The sequence below is a fragment of the Cornus florida genome, unplaced genomic scaffold, assembly GCF_030987335.1.
Source record: "Cornus florida cultivar Cherokee Brave unplaced genomic scaffold, ASM3098733v1 CherokeeBrave_3.0.0_Hap2_Chr04, whole genome shotgun sequence".
Lineage (NCBI taxonomy): Eukaryota > Viridiplantae > Streptophyta > Magnoliopsida > Cornales > Cornaceae > Cornus > Cornus florida.
Window position 1 is genome coordinate 33,388,034 of NW_026775574.1, and position 17,991 is coordinate 33,406,024.

General features: G+C 37.8%; 1 protein-coding gene across 1 annotated transcript; it reads left to right on the forward strand.

The window, feature by feature from the left end:
- Positions 1 to 308: 308 nt before the first annotated feature.
- Positions 309 to 14,787, forward strand: LOC132303125 (uncharacterized). The gene is made up of 3 exons (XM_059800229.1): positions 309 to 387; positions 587 to 2,052; positions 14,705 to 14,787. Exons 2-3 carry the CDS (start codon positions 683 to 685, stop codon positions 14,751 to 14,753), a joined length of 1,419 nt encoding a protein of 472 aa, XP_059656212.1. The 5' UTR covers positions 309 to 387; positions 587 to 682; the 3' UTR covers positions 14,754 to 14,787.
- The last annotated feature ends 3,204 nt before the right edge of the window (positions 14,788 to 17,991 follow it).

Here is a 17,991-nt window from a genome sequence, read left to right on the forward strand (position 1 = left end):
TGTGCTTAATATTAATATTACTATGCAAATATAATGAAAAAGAATGGTGGTTGTGTCAAAAAATAGAATTTTGCATGAAATGCACCATTAGAGCATAATTGTTAAAATGTAGCATTTGACATTGTAGTACCTGTCAAAATATAAATTTGACATGCAAAAATGACTTTTAGTATTGGAGATGTTCTAAAAGAAGGTCATTGTTTTTTTAAAAGGGTGGTTGTTATAATTAATCCTTTTTAAGGGGGAGGTTATTTGTAATTTTCCCTTTTATTTTGTTATTTACTATTATTATTACTTAATAAAAAAAAAAGCCCTAGCCTGAAATTTCTTCTCCCAGTCGTTCGTAACTAAAGAGCCTCTCTCCGCGATTGACATTGGCAGTGACTGGTAAGTTTCTTCGCAATCAAACCTTAATGTTCTATTTTTAATTATTTATATGTAGATGCAAAACCTATGTATGAGGCATCGTAAATCGACCTAAAAATGTAAAAGTCGATGAATTGAAAGGTTAATTTTATTAATTCTAATTTTTTTTTGGGAGTGTTTCTGACCAAGCCTGTCGGTGTGTGTGGTTATGATTTTGCAGGTGGAAATGAATGAGTGATCCGATTTTATATTGGTTTTTGTTTGATATAAATTGTATAAAATTTGTTGAGTAGTTTTACTGTCTCGAACACCAACTATGAGTGGTACTCCCAGTAAAAGATTGCACGAGGAGGGCGTTGGCGGCAGTGGCGGTGGCGGTGGCGGTGGCGGTCCCGGTCATTCATCTTCTTCCAAACACCCACAATATGATTCCGTTCCATACTCCAGCGTTGGACCCAAGCTGACATCTTCGGCCATGAATGAGTACCATAACACTTCCTATGATATAGGGCAGGAAGCTCGGATGCCGAAGATTCCCCGTGCTGATTCGCGTGATGCCGATAGGAGGTCGCCCCTGCTTCCTATGTATCGAGTGCCATCATCCTCAAACGATTTACAGCATTCTGACCATTCAATTGCTTTGGAAAATAGGTTGGAAATTAGAGATTCTAAAGACAACAGCAGGGATGTCAAGGTTGAGAATCGCGACTCCAAGGCAGAACCAAAGGAGTTGTACCATGGAATTAAAGGTGATAAAGATGTAAGAGTTGAGGGCAGAGGGGACGATAACAAAGAATATCCTGATCATGAATATAAGGGTGATGCAAAGACGGAAAAGGATGTTTATGGTGCAGTGAGTGCTCACCTAAATTCGAAAGATTCTAAAGAACACCACAGGGGAAAAAGGTATTCTGATGCTCCAGGTGGAATGGCTGATACCTGGCATGCTTGGCATGCTAATTTGTATGGCCCAGTTGAGGTTGGAAAGGAAGGCTTGAGTACGGAAGAGAAGGAGAGGGATTACGTCGTCGAAGCACACGAGGCTGTTGGGGAGAACAAAGTTGATTTGAAAGCCGAGGATAAATTCAAGGAGAAAGATAGGAAGAGGAAAGAGGGGAAGCACCGGGAATGGGGAGAAAGAGATCGTAGGAACAACTTGCAAGTAGGTAGTGGAAGTGGTGAGGGCAAAGAATCAATTAGGGATGAAAGAGAAGCTGAGAGGTGGGAGAGGGAGAGAAAGGATCTTTTGAAAGATAAGGAGAAACTGAAGGAGAGGGAGAAGGATCATTTCAAGAGAGAAGGATGGAATGGAACTGAGAAAGAGGTTTCACACAATGAGAAGGAACCAATGGATGTATCTGGCAGAACGTTGGATCCGGAAAATTTAATGCTAGAGCAGAAGAAACAGAAAGACCATGACAGCTGGAAAAATGTTGAGAGGGAAGCTAGAGAGAGAAGGAAAGAAAGAGATGCTGATGTAGAAGGCGAGAGACCTGAAAAGCGCAGTAGGTGCTATGACAAAGAATCAGATGATGGATGTGTGGATGCTGAAGGAGGTACGGAGAAGGAGAGGGAAGCTTTTAATTATGGAGTTCAGCAGCGTAAGAGGATGCTTCGGCCAAGGGGCAGTCCTCAAATGGCAAACCGTGAGCCCCGTTTTAGACCTCGTACTCAAGATAATGATGGGTATGTCTTTCTATTCTTCTTATACCCTGGTTTAATTACAAGCATCTGTAGCATGATACTTTAATTGGCATTGGTTCATGCTTTTTTTTTGTTGAGTTTTGCTCTAAAATCAAGATTATTTGTTTTATGTTCCTCAATCAATGTCTTCTAGCTGAAATTATAAGGGAAATAAACTAGATGTGTTGTAGTTGTGTATGTCATCTAACTAGATTTTAATCTTGTTTGTTACGTCTTAAAAATATTTGAGAGTAATGGACTTACCTAACCGAAAAAAAAAAAAAAAAAAAAGGTTCTGATCTATATGCGATTGACAACTATGAAGTATAAAGATTAAGCAGGGATAAACTTGATCTTGAGGTGAAAAATTGAATTCAACTTCACAAATTGATTATTCACCAAATCAAGTTTGCATTTAATATTTTCATGCATTGATGCCTTAAGAATGTTGTAGGGTTTAATAGAATGGTTTGGAATATTGAAAAATAAGGTTTTTAAGCGTGTTGGACAAAGATGGATTAATCAAACCTTATGTGAATCAATTGACACATTCTGGATTGAGTTCGTACCACTAAACCAATGATGGATTGATTGACAATCGAGGATTATCTAAGTATCGATATATAGATCGATCCATGGCGCCAACTTCAGTGAAATTCAAAGTTTCTAATTAAAATTAACTACAAGAATCCTATTTCTTTTAGGATTTTAAGTTGCATATCCTATGTGTGTGTGTGTGTTTTAAGGGTTGAAAACATGTGTGCCTCTTAGGTACAAGTGCGTCTTAGGTACAAGTGCGCATAAATTACTATGATCATATTGTGAACTCTTAAGAATTTCTGCACCCAAGTTTTTGTGTGAGCATCCACATATTTCTCAATTCATCACGATACTGCATTAGATGGAGGTATAATGGTTTAGGAATGTTTAGCTGCGATTTTGAGTTGTTTTTCACATAATGCTTATAAAAAACAATCACATAATACCAAGTTTGGCTTGTTATGGAGATAACTCACAAAGAGAAGATTAAATTGCGCCGTTGATTGGCACTATCGGAGTTCAAGATGGAATGTCTTTTGGAAGTATGGATTCTAATAGAATATTCAAATTTAATTCTCTCTTTTTCTTTCTTTCTTTCTTTATTTTTTTAACTTCAATTACTAATTTAAGAGGTAACTTGATGATTCTATAGGTTTCTCAGAATCTAGTACCTAGGGTTGTTTCTGCATGGCCTGGGGTACCCTAGTTTTTACCCTTATTATGGGGGTTTCCACTTAAAGAGCTGTGTTTTGCGTGGGACAGCTTTTGTTGTTTATTTTACTACATGCTTTATCATTACTCTGTATTGACAGCTTTTAAGTAGTTTTAATTTTTTTAAGAAGTATTACATGTTTGACGAAACATATTTCCTTCTCTCCCAACTCTCTAGGTCTACTTTGAGGCATTTATCAGAGCACTTATCATAAAAAAAAATAGTTCCAGTTTGACTAATGATACCTAACCATGACACGTAAGACTAGGAGAAACCTTCTTCCTCAATAATGGTCCTATTTTCACAATCTGAACTTGATGCAGCAAGAGGGTGATCTTTAATGAGTTTTTAGAATAGAATAATGAAAGATACATCAGCATTCAGCCACAATCTTAAAGTCATATTTATATCTAAATTGACGGTTAAGTAATGTCTTAATGAAGGAAAGGGCAATACTGATCTTACTTAAGTGACTCACATGATAGGCAGTTGACTTTTAAATTAAAGGACATATGGTGAGCACCTGACTTTCTTAAAAACTAGTATTTTGGTGGCATCTAATGGTATAAAAAAATTGAAGCAAAGCTTGGGTAGAAGGATTGATAGGAATCTGCATTGCTCCTACATCACTCTCTCATAGTTGGAAGAACCAAGTCTCTGATGAGAAGTTCTTCTTAAACTTAGCATGCATTTTAAAATCAACCTTCTTCAGTTTCTTTTCAATACAAATATTTTCTCTTACTGGTTTGCTTAACCAATTTAAAACTGCCTGCTCAGGTTTCCCTTCCTAGATTTCACTTGTCTTCTAATAGATCTTTAATGACATTTGGAACCTTCTTAAGAGATGGCTGTGATTAAATTTCAGTAACTATGGTTGCATCTTCTTTAAATACTTCATATGAGCAGAGTTTGACACATTGAGGATCAGACTGATCTGCAAAGCTGATGGCATCACTATTTATCAATCATTCAAGCTGATCTTCTTCATCTCTCCTGCCTTATTGAACTCATACCATGTCACCTTACTCAAAACTCCTTTACTTTTTGACGTTGATTTGCTGCTTTTGCATATGCTTCATTGCTTGCTTCAATCACTTCTTCACTACTTCATGGATTTGTTGAATATGATTGACAAAGGCCTCATCTTCATCACTCACTCAAGCCTCTGTGGAATTGCAACCAGATCTGGAGTGTTCTGAGGCTTAAGCGCATATATTCCTCAAACTTTGTATTCTTGGCGGTTCTGTTAATAGAGTTGCTGTAGACAAATTCAGCTTGCGATCAAATCATATGATTTCATTTATCTCTTGACAAGGTATCTCTATAGAATGCCCAACCTTCGATTAATTGTTTTGGTTTGACCTCCTATTTGTGGGTGGCATGCTTTATAATATTTCAGTTCTGTCCCAAGTTTACATCAGTGTCCTCCAAAGTTGCCTCTTGAGCTTAACGTCTCTATGTGAAGTAATGGATGGAGAAGTATGGAAGACGGGTCCATGCAACCTCACCACTTCCTTTAGAATAAACAACATTTGTAGCATCTGAGCTTGTGACATGGTATAAATTGCATCATTTTAGAATGGTCCACCACATCAAAGTATGCAGTCATGTCAAGCCCCACAACAAAATCTATGCTTACATGAACCTATAGAAACTCTGCAATAGGTAGATCTGTGGAAGCATAAAATTTTATGTTATGCAAATTCTTTTGGTGAATTGGAAATTCCTGCACATCCTTCCCAATCTGTCCATATCTTCGTACTGTTTTGGCCAGAAATATCAATATTTCACATTAATAAGAATTTGCCACTGGTAGGTCAATTGGATATATATATATTATTATTATTTTTTGGGTTAGGTAAATACTCACACACAAGTACCCACTATAGGCTTTGAACCACTGACCTCCCTTCTTTTCTATTTTTTTTTTTTTTTTTTTGATAAGTAAGATTTTATTAAAGGCGCTCAAGAGGGGAACGCTCCAAAAAAGGGAAAACAAAAGCCACCCATGGCGACACTAGAATTTCAAGCTATCCACAAAATCCAAAAGAATGTCCATATATACACAATTCCACCTATGAACCCAAAAGAATAAAGGAGACAATATATTGTATTTGAGAGACCAAATAGGAGACTCTTCAGCATAAAGGATCTCCTATTTCTCTCGCGCCACAGTCCCACCATAGACAAAGGGGAATGGCCTCTCCAAGCATCTCTAACTTGGTTCTTCACTATACTTTTTTTTTGATAAGTAAGATTTATAAAAAAACGCTCAAAAGGGGAGCGGAACCCAAAGAAACAAAAGGGCTAAAGGGCGCCTTAGACCTTTAAAGAGGGCAAAAAAACAATAATCTCCTCCGTAGATCTATAATCTCACCCTGAAACCCAACAAAAGTAGAAATAATAGAGAACTTAAGCATAGAAACAGGCTTATTTTTTCCATCAAAATATCTCCTATTTCTCTCGAGCCAAATACACCACCAAATACAAAGAGGCGTGGCCCTCCAAGCATCCTGAATGATAGCCCCAACGAGACGCCTCTCCAAGCCTCAATCAACTCTCTAGAGGAACAAGGAATAGCCTAATGGACTCCAAATAATCCAAGCATCAAATCCCAACAGTCTCTGGCCATACTGCAATGTAAAAGGAGGTGATTAACTGTCTCCTCATCACACAAGCACATATAACAATGATTGACCACCACCTGATTCCTCCTCCTCAAATTATCCTGGGTTAAAATCTTACCCAGGATGGAGGTCCAAGCAAAAAAGGCAACCTTGCGGGGAGCCTTGGAACGCCAAATAGACTTCCAGGGGAAAGGGTCTCCGGGAACAAACGAAAGGCATTTGAAAAAGCCCTAACCTCGAAACGGCCTGGCAAATTAGGAACCCAGAACCAACAATCTGACTCCCCAAAAGTGATCACCTGGCTATATAGAAGATCCAAAAAACGAGAAACATCCTCGATCTCCCAATCCTGAAAATTCCTTCTGAACTGAACATTTCAAATCAGTCTCCCGTTATCAAGGTGATAACAGTCAACTACCATGGCCTGTCGGTGAGAAGCAATCCTATAGAGCCGTGGGAAAGCGAGAGCAAGAGGAAGCTCCCCGCACCAAAGATCCTTGCAAAAACTGATCCTCCTACCATCCTTGATTCGAAAACGAACATGCTTGCAGAAATCATCCCAATTCCTCCGAATGAAATTCCAAACCCCCACCCCCCTTGGACCACGCATCACAAGAGAGCACCACCCACCACTGCTTTCCCCAAACTTGCTCGTGATAACTCTCCTCCAAAGCCAATGTCTCTCAATCCTAAACCTCCAGAGCCATTTATCAGTAATCAACACACCAATAATCCTCCCAGAACTGGACATCCCTGCCCTCCCGAACTTTGAATCTAATATGCTTAGAAAACTCGTCCCATCCCTTTCGAATAAACTTCCACACTCCCATGCTAGCAACAGATCTAACCGGCCTGGAACACCAACCCTCTCTCTCCTCCCCTAAACGACACGCTATAACCCTCCTCCATCATTGATGTCTCTCACAACCAAATCTCCGTAGCCACTTCCCTATGAGTGCCCTATTAAAGGGGATCAACCTCCTAATACCAAAATCGCCCATCTGAACATGCTTGCAAATATGATCCCACCTGATAAGATGATACTTGAACTCCTTACCCCGACCACCCAAGAGAAAATTCTGTTGGAGATTCTCGAGTCTTTCGGCAATAGTACACGAGATCTGAAAGAGGGATAGGAAGTAAGTTGGGAGACTAGACAAGGTGCCCTTCATAAGAGTGACTTTCTCACCCTTTGAGAGATATTGCTTCTTCCATCCAGCCAACCGCTGAATCACTGGATCCCAAATATCCACCCTCCTGGCCGAAGCACCCAAAGGCAAACCCAGATAAACAATTGGAAAGGAACTCGTCCCACATCCTAGAACCACAACAATCTCTTGAACCTCCCTCATAAGGACAAGCACACTTTTACCCACATTTTTTTTTTTTGATAAGTAAACCCACATTAACTTTCAACCTTGGCACTGCCTGAAAATAGAGCAGCACACTCCTTAAATATCTGAGTTGGGACACGTTCGCATCATAGAAAACCAAAGTATCGTCCGCAAAAAGTAAATGAGAGATATCCACCTGCTGCCCTGAATCTAGGCCCATCCTGAATCCCCTGATAAAGCCCAACTCCATTGCCCTCCTCATCAATCTGCTAAGGGCTTCCATAACAATAATAAATAGAAAGGGAGAAAGGGGATCCCATTGTCTCAAACCTCGAGAGCTTCCAAAAAAGCCAGATGGGGACCCATTCACCAGTACAGAGAATCTAACAGAAGAAATACAAGTCTCGATCCACTTCCTCCATCTCTCCCAAAAACGCATCCTCCCCAAAAGATATAACAGGAAATTCCAACTAACATGATCATATGCTTTCTAAAAATCAAGCTTGCAAAGAACTCCTGGAACACTGCTCCTCAACCTAAAATCCACACATTCGCTGACAATAAGAGCGGAATCCAGAATCTGCCTGCCCCAATAAATGCATTTTGAGACTCTGAGATGACACCGTCCAGAACCTCCCTCAATCTCAAGGCAAGAATTGTACCAATAAGCTTATAAATGCAACCCAACGAACTTATTGGTCTAAAATCCTTAACATCATACACAATTCCTTTCTTAGGGATGAGAGCAATGAAAGATGCATTCAATGACTTTTCGAACCTCCCATTAGAATGAAACTCATAAAAGGTACATATCACCTCATGTCTCACCAACTCCCAGCTTTCCAACAAAAATCTCATAGTAAAGCCTCTTTCAACGGGGTACACACCCTCTCCCAGTTGACCAAGTGGTAGTTGAACTCATCCCCCATACCTGCCCAAAAAAAACTTCCTTCGAATCACATCAAGTCTTCGAACAACTGTCATAGGCATTAGGAATAAAGACTTATAGTAGGTAGGAAGGTTCGAAAGAGTGCTTTTCATAAGAGTAAGCCTCCCCCTTTCGACAAGTATTGTTTCTTGAACTTTCTTCCAATATACAAGCCTCTTCTCAAATCGCTCGACTACTGGATCCTAAGAAGCACGGACACGGATACAACACGACACGGACACGGCGACACGGCAAATCCAAAAAAATTAGGACACGGACCCGGCGAATAGTATATATATATATATATATATATATATATATCAGCATTAAATAATTTTTTTAAAAAAACACTGATATGTTTAGGTTGGAATATATATATATATCACTGATATGTTAGTATATATATATATATATCAGCATCTTTAGGACACGGACACGGCGAATTGTGGCATCTTTAGGTTAGTATATATATATATTAGCATCTTTAGGGTAGTACAAAACAAAAAATAGAACATATCAGCATTAAAAATTTTTAAAAAAAAATAAAAAAAATTAACATATCAACATTAAAAATTAAAAAAAAAAAAAAAATCCAGAAACGTGTGTCCGAGCCGTGTCTGAGCCGTGTCCGAGCTGTCTGAGCCGTGTCTGAAAATTAAAAAAAATAAAAAAATTCCAGACACGTTTTTTGGCGTGTCCTACACGTGTCGGGGCGTGTCCGATGCGTGTCCGTGTCCGACACGTGTCGAACACGGATTCTTCGCCCATTTTGGAGTGTCTGTGCTTCCTAGACTGGATCCTAACTGAAATCCTACTCGACGAGACTCTTAGGTGTAGTCCCTAGTAGGAGTTTAGAAAATAACATACACCACACCCAGGATATTTGCGAACTCATGAATCTTCTCGACCACCCCAACTGGGACCAACTCACTTTTCCATCTCCTACTTGGGACTTTCCTCGGGAGCCTCCTCGACGAGAAGTTCAATTTGGGATTCGATTGATGTAAGCGGGTAGTTTGAGCTCGGTCAATTTGATCATCCATAAATGAAGTTCCGGTCCATTCATAATATCTTATTCAATGGGCAGAGGCTTATGAGAAAGAAAAGAGCATATTACACCAAGGTGATTGAAAAGAGATTTCTTATTTCATTGAATTATAGAATTCATAAGGGGAAAGCGGTCAATGGGAAGCAATAAATTTGTTCACAAGGAACAATTTACTTTGAATCCACAAAACGAGAGATAAATTCATAGAAATCTGATAATTGTATTGATAATTGAATATGTTAATTCTGCACTTGGCAATACACATATTTATAATAAAAGAAATCCTAGTACTAGAAGGATTAACCATAAAGAAACCCAATAGCAAAAGGAAAATAATTCCTAAAAGATACTAATTAAAACTAAACTTCCTATAAAAAATGTAAAAATAAAATATATAAGAAATCTAAACTAAAAAATTTCTAAACACGTGAAGTGTCCTACATCAGTCCCCTCCACTTTGAAAAAAATATGTCCTCGAATTTCAATGCAAATAATTTGACTAATCTGGACGATGATGCTTAAACATGTTCAAGCCCTCAAGAAACCACATCATATAAATGGTATTGTTATTTATCCTCTTTATGCGATAGGGCCAAAGATTAGCTGTAGCAATTGAAAATCGCACTGTGCGGCGACGATGCTTTTGATAGGTGACGAGATGGTCTTTGACTAAACCAGCAACTTGGATGAAAGATTGAACTGGGCCTTCCAACTTGAAACATAGAAGTTTTAATTGTAATTCCTTCACTGGGATTAGTCGCTTTGAATTAATGGACTTAGGATTCACAAATTCCCATGCAAAACTTTCTAAAGCCAACCCATTCACACCATCACTTCTAGGATCAGTGACCGGTCCAATCTGTTTATCCATAATCCAAGGGTCATCACCAATTCCATCTGCAGTATTGCTGCCCCACCATAAAATATGACTTCTCATAAAATAATCACCCAGTTGGAATTGGATAATTTTGGATGAATATTGCATTCCAAATAGAACAGAACTTGCGAGGCAATTGATGGGTTCATCAATTTTTGGTACGTTTTCCAAGCAAACATACACGTGAGCAGCATCTTGGTGTTCTCCAAAGCTCACCATTGGTCACTTGTGGAATTTCTATGTGTGCGCTAACCATCATTGGTCTGCGCTTGAATTCATCAATAATTGAATCAACCGTCCCCAATAGCACTTTGTATATCCATCACTTTTGTATCAGCAACTACTACAATGCAATCTGCAATCTTGTCTGAATCCGTATCTTTCAAAGATGGGTCCACATCATCACACATCTCACTGCCATCCTTGTGTTCCAAATTTAATTTTATCAAACCATCAGTGATCTGTTTGTAGTTGGACTATAAAGTAATCTTACTGGAAGTCTCTCCAACTGCATCTACGACTGCTAAACTTTGAACAACTTCATCATCTCCAATTACAAGAGGTGGTGAAGCAACAAAGATGGGTCCACATCATCACACATCTCACTGCCATCCTTATGTTCCAAATCTAATTTTATCAAACCATCAGTTATCTCTTTGTAGTTGGACTCTAAAGTAATCTTACTGGAAGTATCTCCAACTGCATCTACATCTGCTAAACTTTGAACAACTTCATCATCTCCAATTACAAGAGGTGGTGAAGCAACAAAATTTTCCTTGTTATAAATCTCAATCAAATCACTTTTTTGGTTCAATAAAATTATTTTGATCTTCTTGTTATTTATTTCTTCCTTCTCCTCTTCTAGACAATTACTTTCAAATTTTGATTCTTGGACGCATATAACTTTACCCATAATTTCTTCTTGTGTGAACTTCAACATTGTAGGAGGAGGTCGATGCTTCGAAGACAACGATAAATCTGTATAGGACTGAACTTTCTTACACCTCGGCCAATAATCCTGATACGGTTTAAACTGGATCTCCTCATAGCATGTATGGTGAAAAAACTTGGTTTTCAAAAGACATTTCATCTTCAACCAAGTTCGTACCGGTGCTTTTCTTTGTCGTGCACGAATAACACGTAATTGATCCCACCAAACAGAAGCTCTTCCCTTCAATTTGTATGTGACGAGTGCCACCTTCTTATCCTTTGGAATCCCCATGTAATCAAAGAAACTTTCAAAATCTTTCAACCAATCTAGAAAATCTTAATCATGAAAGAGACCATCAAAACTATTAGGAGGAGAATTCCTAGAATCATAATCCCCGATATCCTCGTGCATCTCTTTGACCCCAAACACCTTTTCCTCATAGGCTGAATGACTATGCGGAGGGAAGGGGTTGTGCTTACGAATAGGACGAACACGATCTACGTCGTCGTTGCGAAACTTGTTGTTATCGCTATTCTGCTCCAACTCAAGCCTAGCAAGCATTGCTTGAATATCTTGCAATGTTTTCCGGGTTTTACGTTGATAGTCTTAAAATTCGGCTTTAGAAAAAGCCACTCTTTGTCGATCTTCGTCACCAGCGAGGTTGCTGACACAATGTTCATCTGCCATCAGACCAGGAAAAGACAAGGCTCTGATACCAGTTGACGTAAGCGGAAGCGATAAATTTGTTCACAAGGAACGGTTTACTTTGAATCCATAAAGTAGGGTGTTTTGAATCCATAAAACGAAAGATAAATTTAGAGAAATCTGATAATTGAATATGTTAATTCTGCATTTGGCAGTACACGTATTTATTATAAAAGAAATCCTAGTACTAGAAGGTGAAAGGAAAATAATTCCTAAAAGAAACTAATTAAAACTAAACTTCCTATAAAAAATATAAAAAAAAATTAATTAAGAAATCTAAACTAAAAAATTACTAAACACGTAAAGTATCCTACATCATCGATAGTCGAGCGAGTTGAGAGGTGAGTTTATACCAGCTGGGCTATTGGCCTGGTGGTAGTTCAACAGGACTGGACTTGTCAAATTTGTACCATAGAGTTTGTAATCTTAAATGTTATATATATATATATATATTTTTTTAAATTTAAGATAAGTTGACTAACCTCTTTCAAGCGCAAAAAAGTAACTTTAAAGCTTGAAGCAAGAGTAAAAAGCTAAAATTAAAACTCAAGGTTGTGCATACACCAAATTTGAGTTCATATGCATTCATCATATTATGAATTTAGGTTTTTTCATTTATGATTATTTTTATTTTTATTTTTTTAGGTTTTTTCATGTATATGTTTTGATCAATAAAAATAAAAACCTGTTTTAGAATGCATAAACCTATTTTGGAAAGTCAAAAATCCAAATTAAAATAAGACAGGGAACTTGGATAAATTGATGGGTCAATCGAAGGTTACTGGTGCAATTTTGTTCTACCCGAATTGGTGTCAATTGAGAGAAATTTGTGGAAAGGCAGTATCCATATCTGATTCAAACCCTATTTATAACTTTTTTCAGTCTCCAAGGTCTATAAGTAAGACCCTTTGCTTCCAGAAAACCTAGGCAATAGGGCATGCGTTGAGCATCATATACTGATGCATAGAGTGCATCCTAGTAATCCAATTGTCAGACTTTTGTTTCAATCATCATTCGTATAGATGGTGAGTGTGTTTAAACTTACAGTTCCTAAAGCTTAAATAATTTCAACACCACTTCAAGTTCCACACAACATACCAACAATCATACGTTACTAGTCTTTGGAGATCAAGAGTGGATCGCTCGAGGAGTGGATTTTGTTGGCTGGCAGCAGCAAAGTTTGAGGAGAAAGTCCAGCGTGGTTTTGGTTACCGCTAACTAAGTAATAGCTCCAAGTAATTCTTGTGTTAGAGTCTTGTTAACCTATTTGTAAACATTTTTCTGCTAGTTGATTCGATCAGCATGGACTAGGTCCCATGGTTTCGGTTTATTGGGGGTTTTGATGTAAGAAGTGATGTTCGCGATTATTGGAGAATTGTACCACATTTTGTTTGGTGGTGCATATGGAAGGAGAGGAATAGTATAATGTTCGAAGGGAAAGAGTCATCTACGGCGATTCTGAAACTTCACATCATTCGCTCTCTTTTCAGTTACGTGAAGAGGAAGTCATGTTCCTCTTCAGATGATTTAATCATTTTTTTGGATTCTTTGGGGCCTTAAACCCCGGTTCCACTTTTGTATAAGGGATGCATTCCCCTCTTGAACGCCTTTTTCTATTCAATTATTACTTATCAAAAAAAAAAAAAAAAAATCGGAGTACATATATGGATGATTTATGTTTTTATATTTCTGCACTCTACCTATTTTTTATAATTAAATTTCAGTTAATTATAATAGTTAAAATTTAAAAAGTGTTTAAAGTTTGTTATTTTGTTTACAAGACATATTCACTCCCCCCCTCTGGATCTAATTTGGCATAGCGCACCCTGACTATCAGAGGCTAGGTTATGGTTCTACGATTCATCAGCCACCATTTCCATGCTTTAGGTCAAACTGTTTCCTAAGACCACTGCCATGACATTTCTGATTATTTGAAAAATACTGAGGAAGAAGACATTATCAAAACAGAAAAAAAAGAAGAAGAAGAAAAGAGAATATGATTGCCCAAACGAAGCACTTGTTGGTGTGACATGTTTTTCTTGAACATGTAGCCATGATGCATAAAATATAATAGTTCCTTTTGTTCTACTGGTGTCTGCATTTCAGCCACCATATGGCTAAAATATGGGTCACTTTATACTGATTTTCAGCTCTTCAAACCTATTATTAACAGCAAGGAATGTCTATTCAACGCATTTGCCACCTTGTTTTTCTTCCCTTTTTGTACTTGTTAGGTGGTTGTGATCGTTGCAGGGGATGCTTGCTTGTTGGCTTTACTTCTTCTTGCTTGTTGGCTTTTACTTCTTCCCTTTTTATAGTTGTTAGGTTGCTGTGATTGTCGGAGGAGATGCTTGTTTGTTGGCTTTAGAGTTGTGTGAGGAGGGTTCGCTATTTGGCTATACTTCTTTTTGTCTTATATAGTATTTTGGTGGGAGAGAAATAGGCAAACCTATAAATATCTGGATTTTTGCAAAGTTTCAGAATCTAACTCTCATTCTTTTATTCTATTCTATATTTTTTTTGGATGACTGAGGGTTGAACTACCCTTCCCCTCCCTTCTCTCTTCCCAAGAAAGGAAAAAGAAAAAAATAAAGAGCTTAAGAAAACTGTGGGTTTCCATTGATATGTAGATGTTAAAAATTGGAACTTATTTCGAAAATATTCTAATATTTACTTGAAAGTCTATTATAATCTCCAATGGAAAGGAACTTTGCTTTTGGATTCTTGAATAATTTACTAACTAAAAGAATGTTTTATTTGAGCCATAAAGGATAATTTATTAGGGCAGTTTGCAGTTAATAACCACTGTATTAGGTTTTTGAATATTGTTTCTTCATGCCCAGGTCAGAGAAATCTATGCACGTATAGTTGTATATGATAGAATTATAATATTCTTAGCTGCCTGATAGTTAAACACATTGTGATGATCCACTTTTCTGTTTTTCCTTTGCAGAACTCAAGGTAAGCTGCTCATTGAGTGGGGAGTTGTTTGCTTGCTGTAATCAATAGGGACTTGTTCCCTGGTTGAGATATGCCTTCTATGTTCTCCTCCAAGAATTACTTAAGCTCATAACTTCACATAGCTCTATCTATAACTCTACATTTTGCTATATTTTATGTGCATTATATTACATGCTTCCATTTGTTTTCTTGATATACTGTTTCATATGATGAAGACAAGGTGGAAATTATACTCTTTAATTAAGATTCTAGTCCTGGCATGATTAGTTGGCTATATTGTTGTATACATGGACATTTCTTTTTATCCTTATTATCTTCTGTGAATAAATTTGGATAATCACCATAAAATTCGTGAATGTTGGCCATTTATTAAAGAAGGGGAAAAAAGAAAACGAAGATGATAGAAAGAAAGGAATGAATGAAGACCCGGGGAATTTTGTTTTAGTATCAGCTTTGACTAATCTGTGAAATACATTTTTGTCTGTCTTTTTGTTTGAAATCATGTAATCTGTTCCTTTCCAGTAATTGTTATACAGTAAATTTTGGAAAATTTTCTCAACAAAGCATCCTTTAGCATATGAATTAGTATGAGACATTTTTGCTTTACCTTTATCATGAAACATTTTTATAGTCTCACATGTCTTTTTCTTGCTACCTCTCGGTCCTGTTCTCGCTTCCTTGTGTGGCATTTCTACCAGCATTCAGTATTTTCCACCTGAGTTGTGTTATTTCTCATTAATTATGTCATTGGTCTTCCTTTTTTTTTTTCCTAGTTGATACTCACACAACTAGGGGTTGGGGATTGATGGACTTGTTTATTTCTGATTGTATCTTTTTTCCCCTTGGTGTCCATATTTGCAGCTACCCTCAGTTCTTTTTTACTTTTTTCTTTTTCTTTGTATTTTTATTTTAAAAGGACGATACTTGGGTCCTGCCCTATGAGGACGAAGTTCCTCCTCGTGGGTGACGTGGCCCAATAAAATTTAGACATGTGCGGGGGAGTTTAATCTGGTAGAAGTACCTCCCGGCTTCTGCATGGAGGAGCGGCAGCCCTGCTCCATGACAATGAAGGTCCTCTTCCTCATGTGACCCTAGGGCAACAAAAGTCACCTCAAAATCCTACATAGAGCCCTTTTCCATTGGGAAACAAGGCAAACTTCAAAATTTAGAATTTTTTTTTTTTTATCCCACTCATGAGAATAACAATTCTTTGGTGGGAATTTGCTAGCCGATGGAAGAATTCCACGTACTTGTATACTTCCTTCAGCCAAAGGATACTAGGTTTTTGCCAACATGAGAAGTCTCCTAATCTCTTATTGTTTCCTTACCTCGTTGCTTGCACAATATTTTAGGATTTAAAATTACTTGTTACCGTTCAAATTTATTAAAGCAGATTGGATGAATTAATTGGATCACCATGAATTATGTTCTTGCTGAATTTAAATAACAGAGAGGACTCTCGTTAGCATGGTCTATGCCCCCCCCCCCCCCCCCCCCCCCCCCCCCCCCCCCCAAAAAAAAAAAAAAAAACGAGAAATAAAATCCTGTATATGCAGCTCTCATAAACAACTCATTTTGCGTGCAATTGTTGATCCTTTTTTTATTTTTTTATTTTTATTTTTTATTTATAAATAAGATTTCATTAAAGGCGCTCTAGAGGGGAGCTCTCCCAAAGCAACACAAAGAACCCTAAAATGACATTATAATTTCAAGCTATCCACAAAATCCAAAAGATGCCCTAAAGAGTTACAATTTGCCCCATTGGTCCAAAAAAAATAGAGTAGAAAGAATATTGTATATGAGAGACCCAAATAAGGGACTCCTCTCCATCTTCTATTTCTCTCACGCCACAGACCCCACCATAAACAAAGGGGTGTGGCTCTCCACGCATCCCTGGCTCGGCTCTCCACCATATACCGTCTCCAAGCCTCTAACATATCAACCGTGGACTTGGGAAACATCCAAGCCATGCCAAAAGCAACCAAGAACAAAGACCACACATCCCTTGCCACTAGACAAAGGAGAAGGTGGCTCACTGATTCCTCCGTCTTTTTGCACATACAACACTAGTTCACTGCTATCTGACGTCTCCTTAGGTTGTCAAGAGTTAGTATGCTACCAAGGGCAGCTGTCCAAGTGAAAAACGCCACCTTCAAATTGGCTTTCATCCTCCAAGTAGCCTTCCAAGGGAAGGGTTGGCCTGGGATCACCATCAGACTTTGGTAGAAGGACCTACCCTCAAATACCCGTCTAGGAGTGCCCACCCACACCATCTCATCCATACCCTCACCCTCCACCACTTGGCTGTAACCAGTGCAAAGAGATCAAAACCCTCAGCAATTTCCCAATCATGAACCTCTTTATGAAACAACACATTCCCAGTCAACTGCCCATTATCAAGCCGATAACAGTCAGCCACCAGTGCATGCCTGTTCGGTGAGATTCTAAACAGCCTGGGAAACCTTCGAGCCAGAACAAAATCCCTGCACCAATGATCCTCTAACCATCCCATAAAAAATTCCTCTGAATCGCATCCAATCTTTGAACAACGGACATAGACTTCGTAAGATTGCTATATATATATATATATATTATTTTTTTTCCTTTTTTGTTTTTCATAAATATTGTCTTGTGCTCATCTCAACATCCTCATTTTGGCTAGATTAATATTTTGCACTTATTGTTTTTTGATAGACCAGCATTTAATGCTGTAAGTATGGCAAATTTTAGACTGTCTAATGAATTTATATGGTCTTATCCTTTCTAACATTTATGTATTAAATTCCAAGTATAAATATTATGTTCAATTATTTTCTTTTTCAGTTCTCTTTTTAGTTGGGTGATGGGGAGATATTGTAAATTTATAGGAGAGTTTGTTAATTTTTTGGGATCCTTGGGGCCTTAGGTCCTTCTCTCTAGCTTCGGTCCTTGTATAGCCTATAGAAAAAAAAAAACTTTTTTACCCTACCTCTAAATAATAGGACACATGTAATACTGTTTATAGGATAGAAAAACATTTCATGACGGATATACGCATGGTTGTAAAAAAAATAATATCCTACTTTAAACCGTATGATATCAATCATTCTTTCCTGACGTATGGAGGAATTGATAATCTAATTATTTTGAAATTTTAAATGTATTTTTGTTGTGAAGTTGATCTACTCTGAGGGACATGTTAGAATCCAAGTTTACTCATTTTATTTTTCCTCGTAATTGTCTTCAAAGATCAGGGCCCTAATGTGTTCCACCAAATAGATTTCACATATTTGCCTTGGT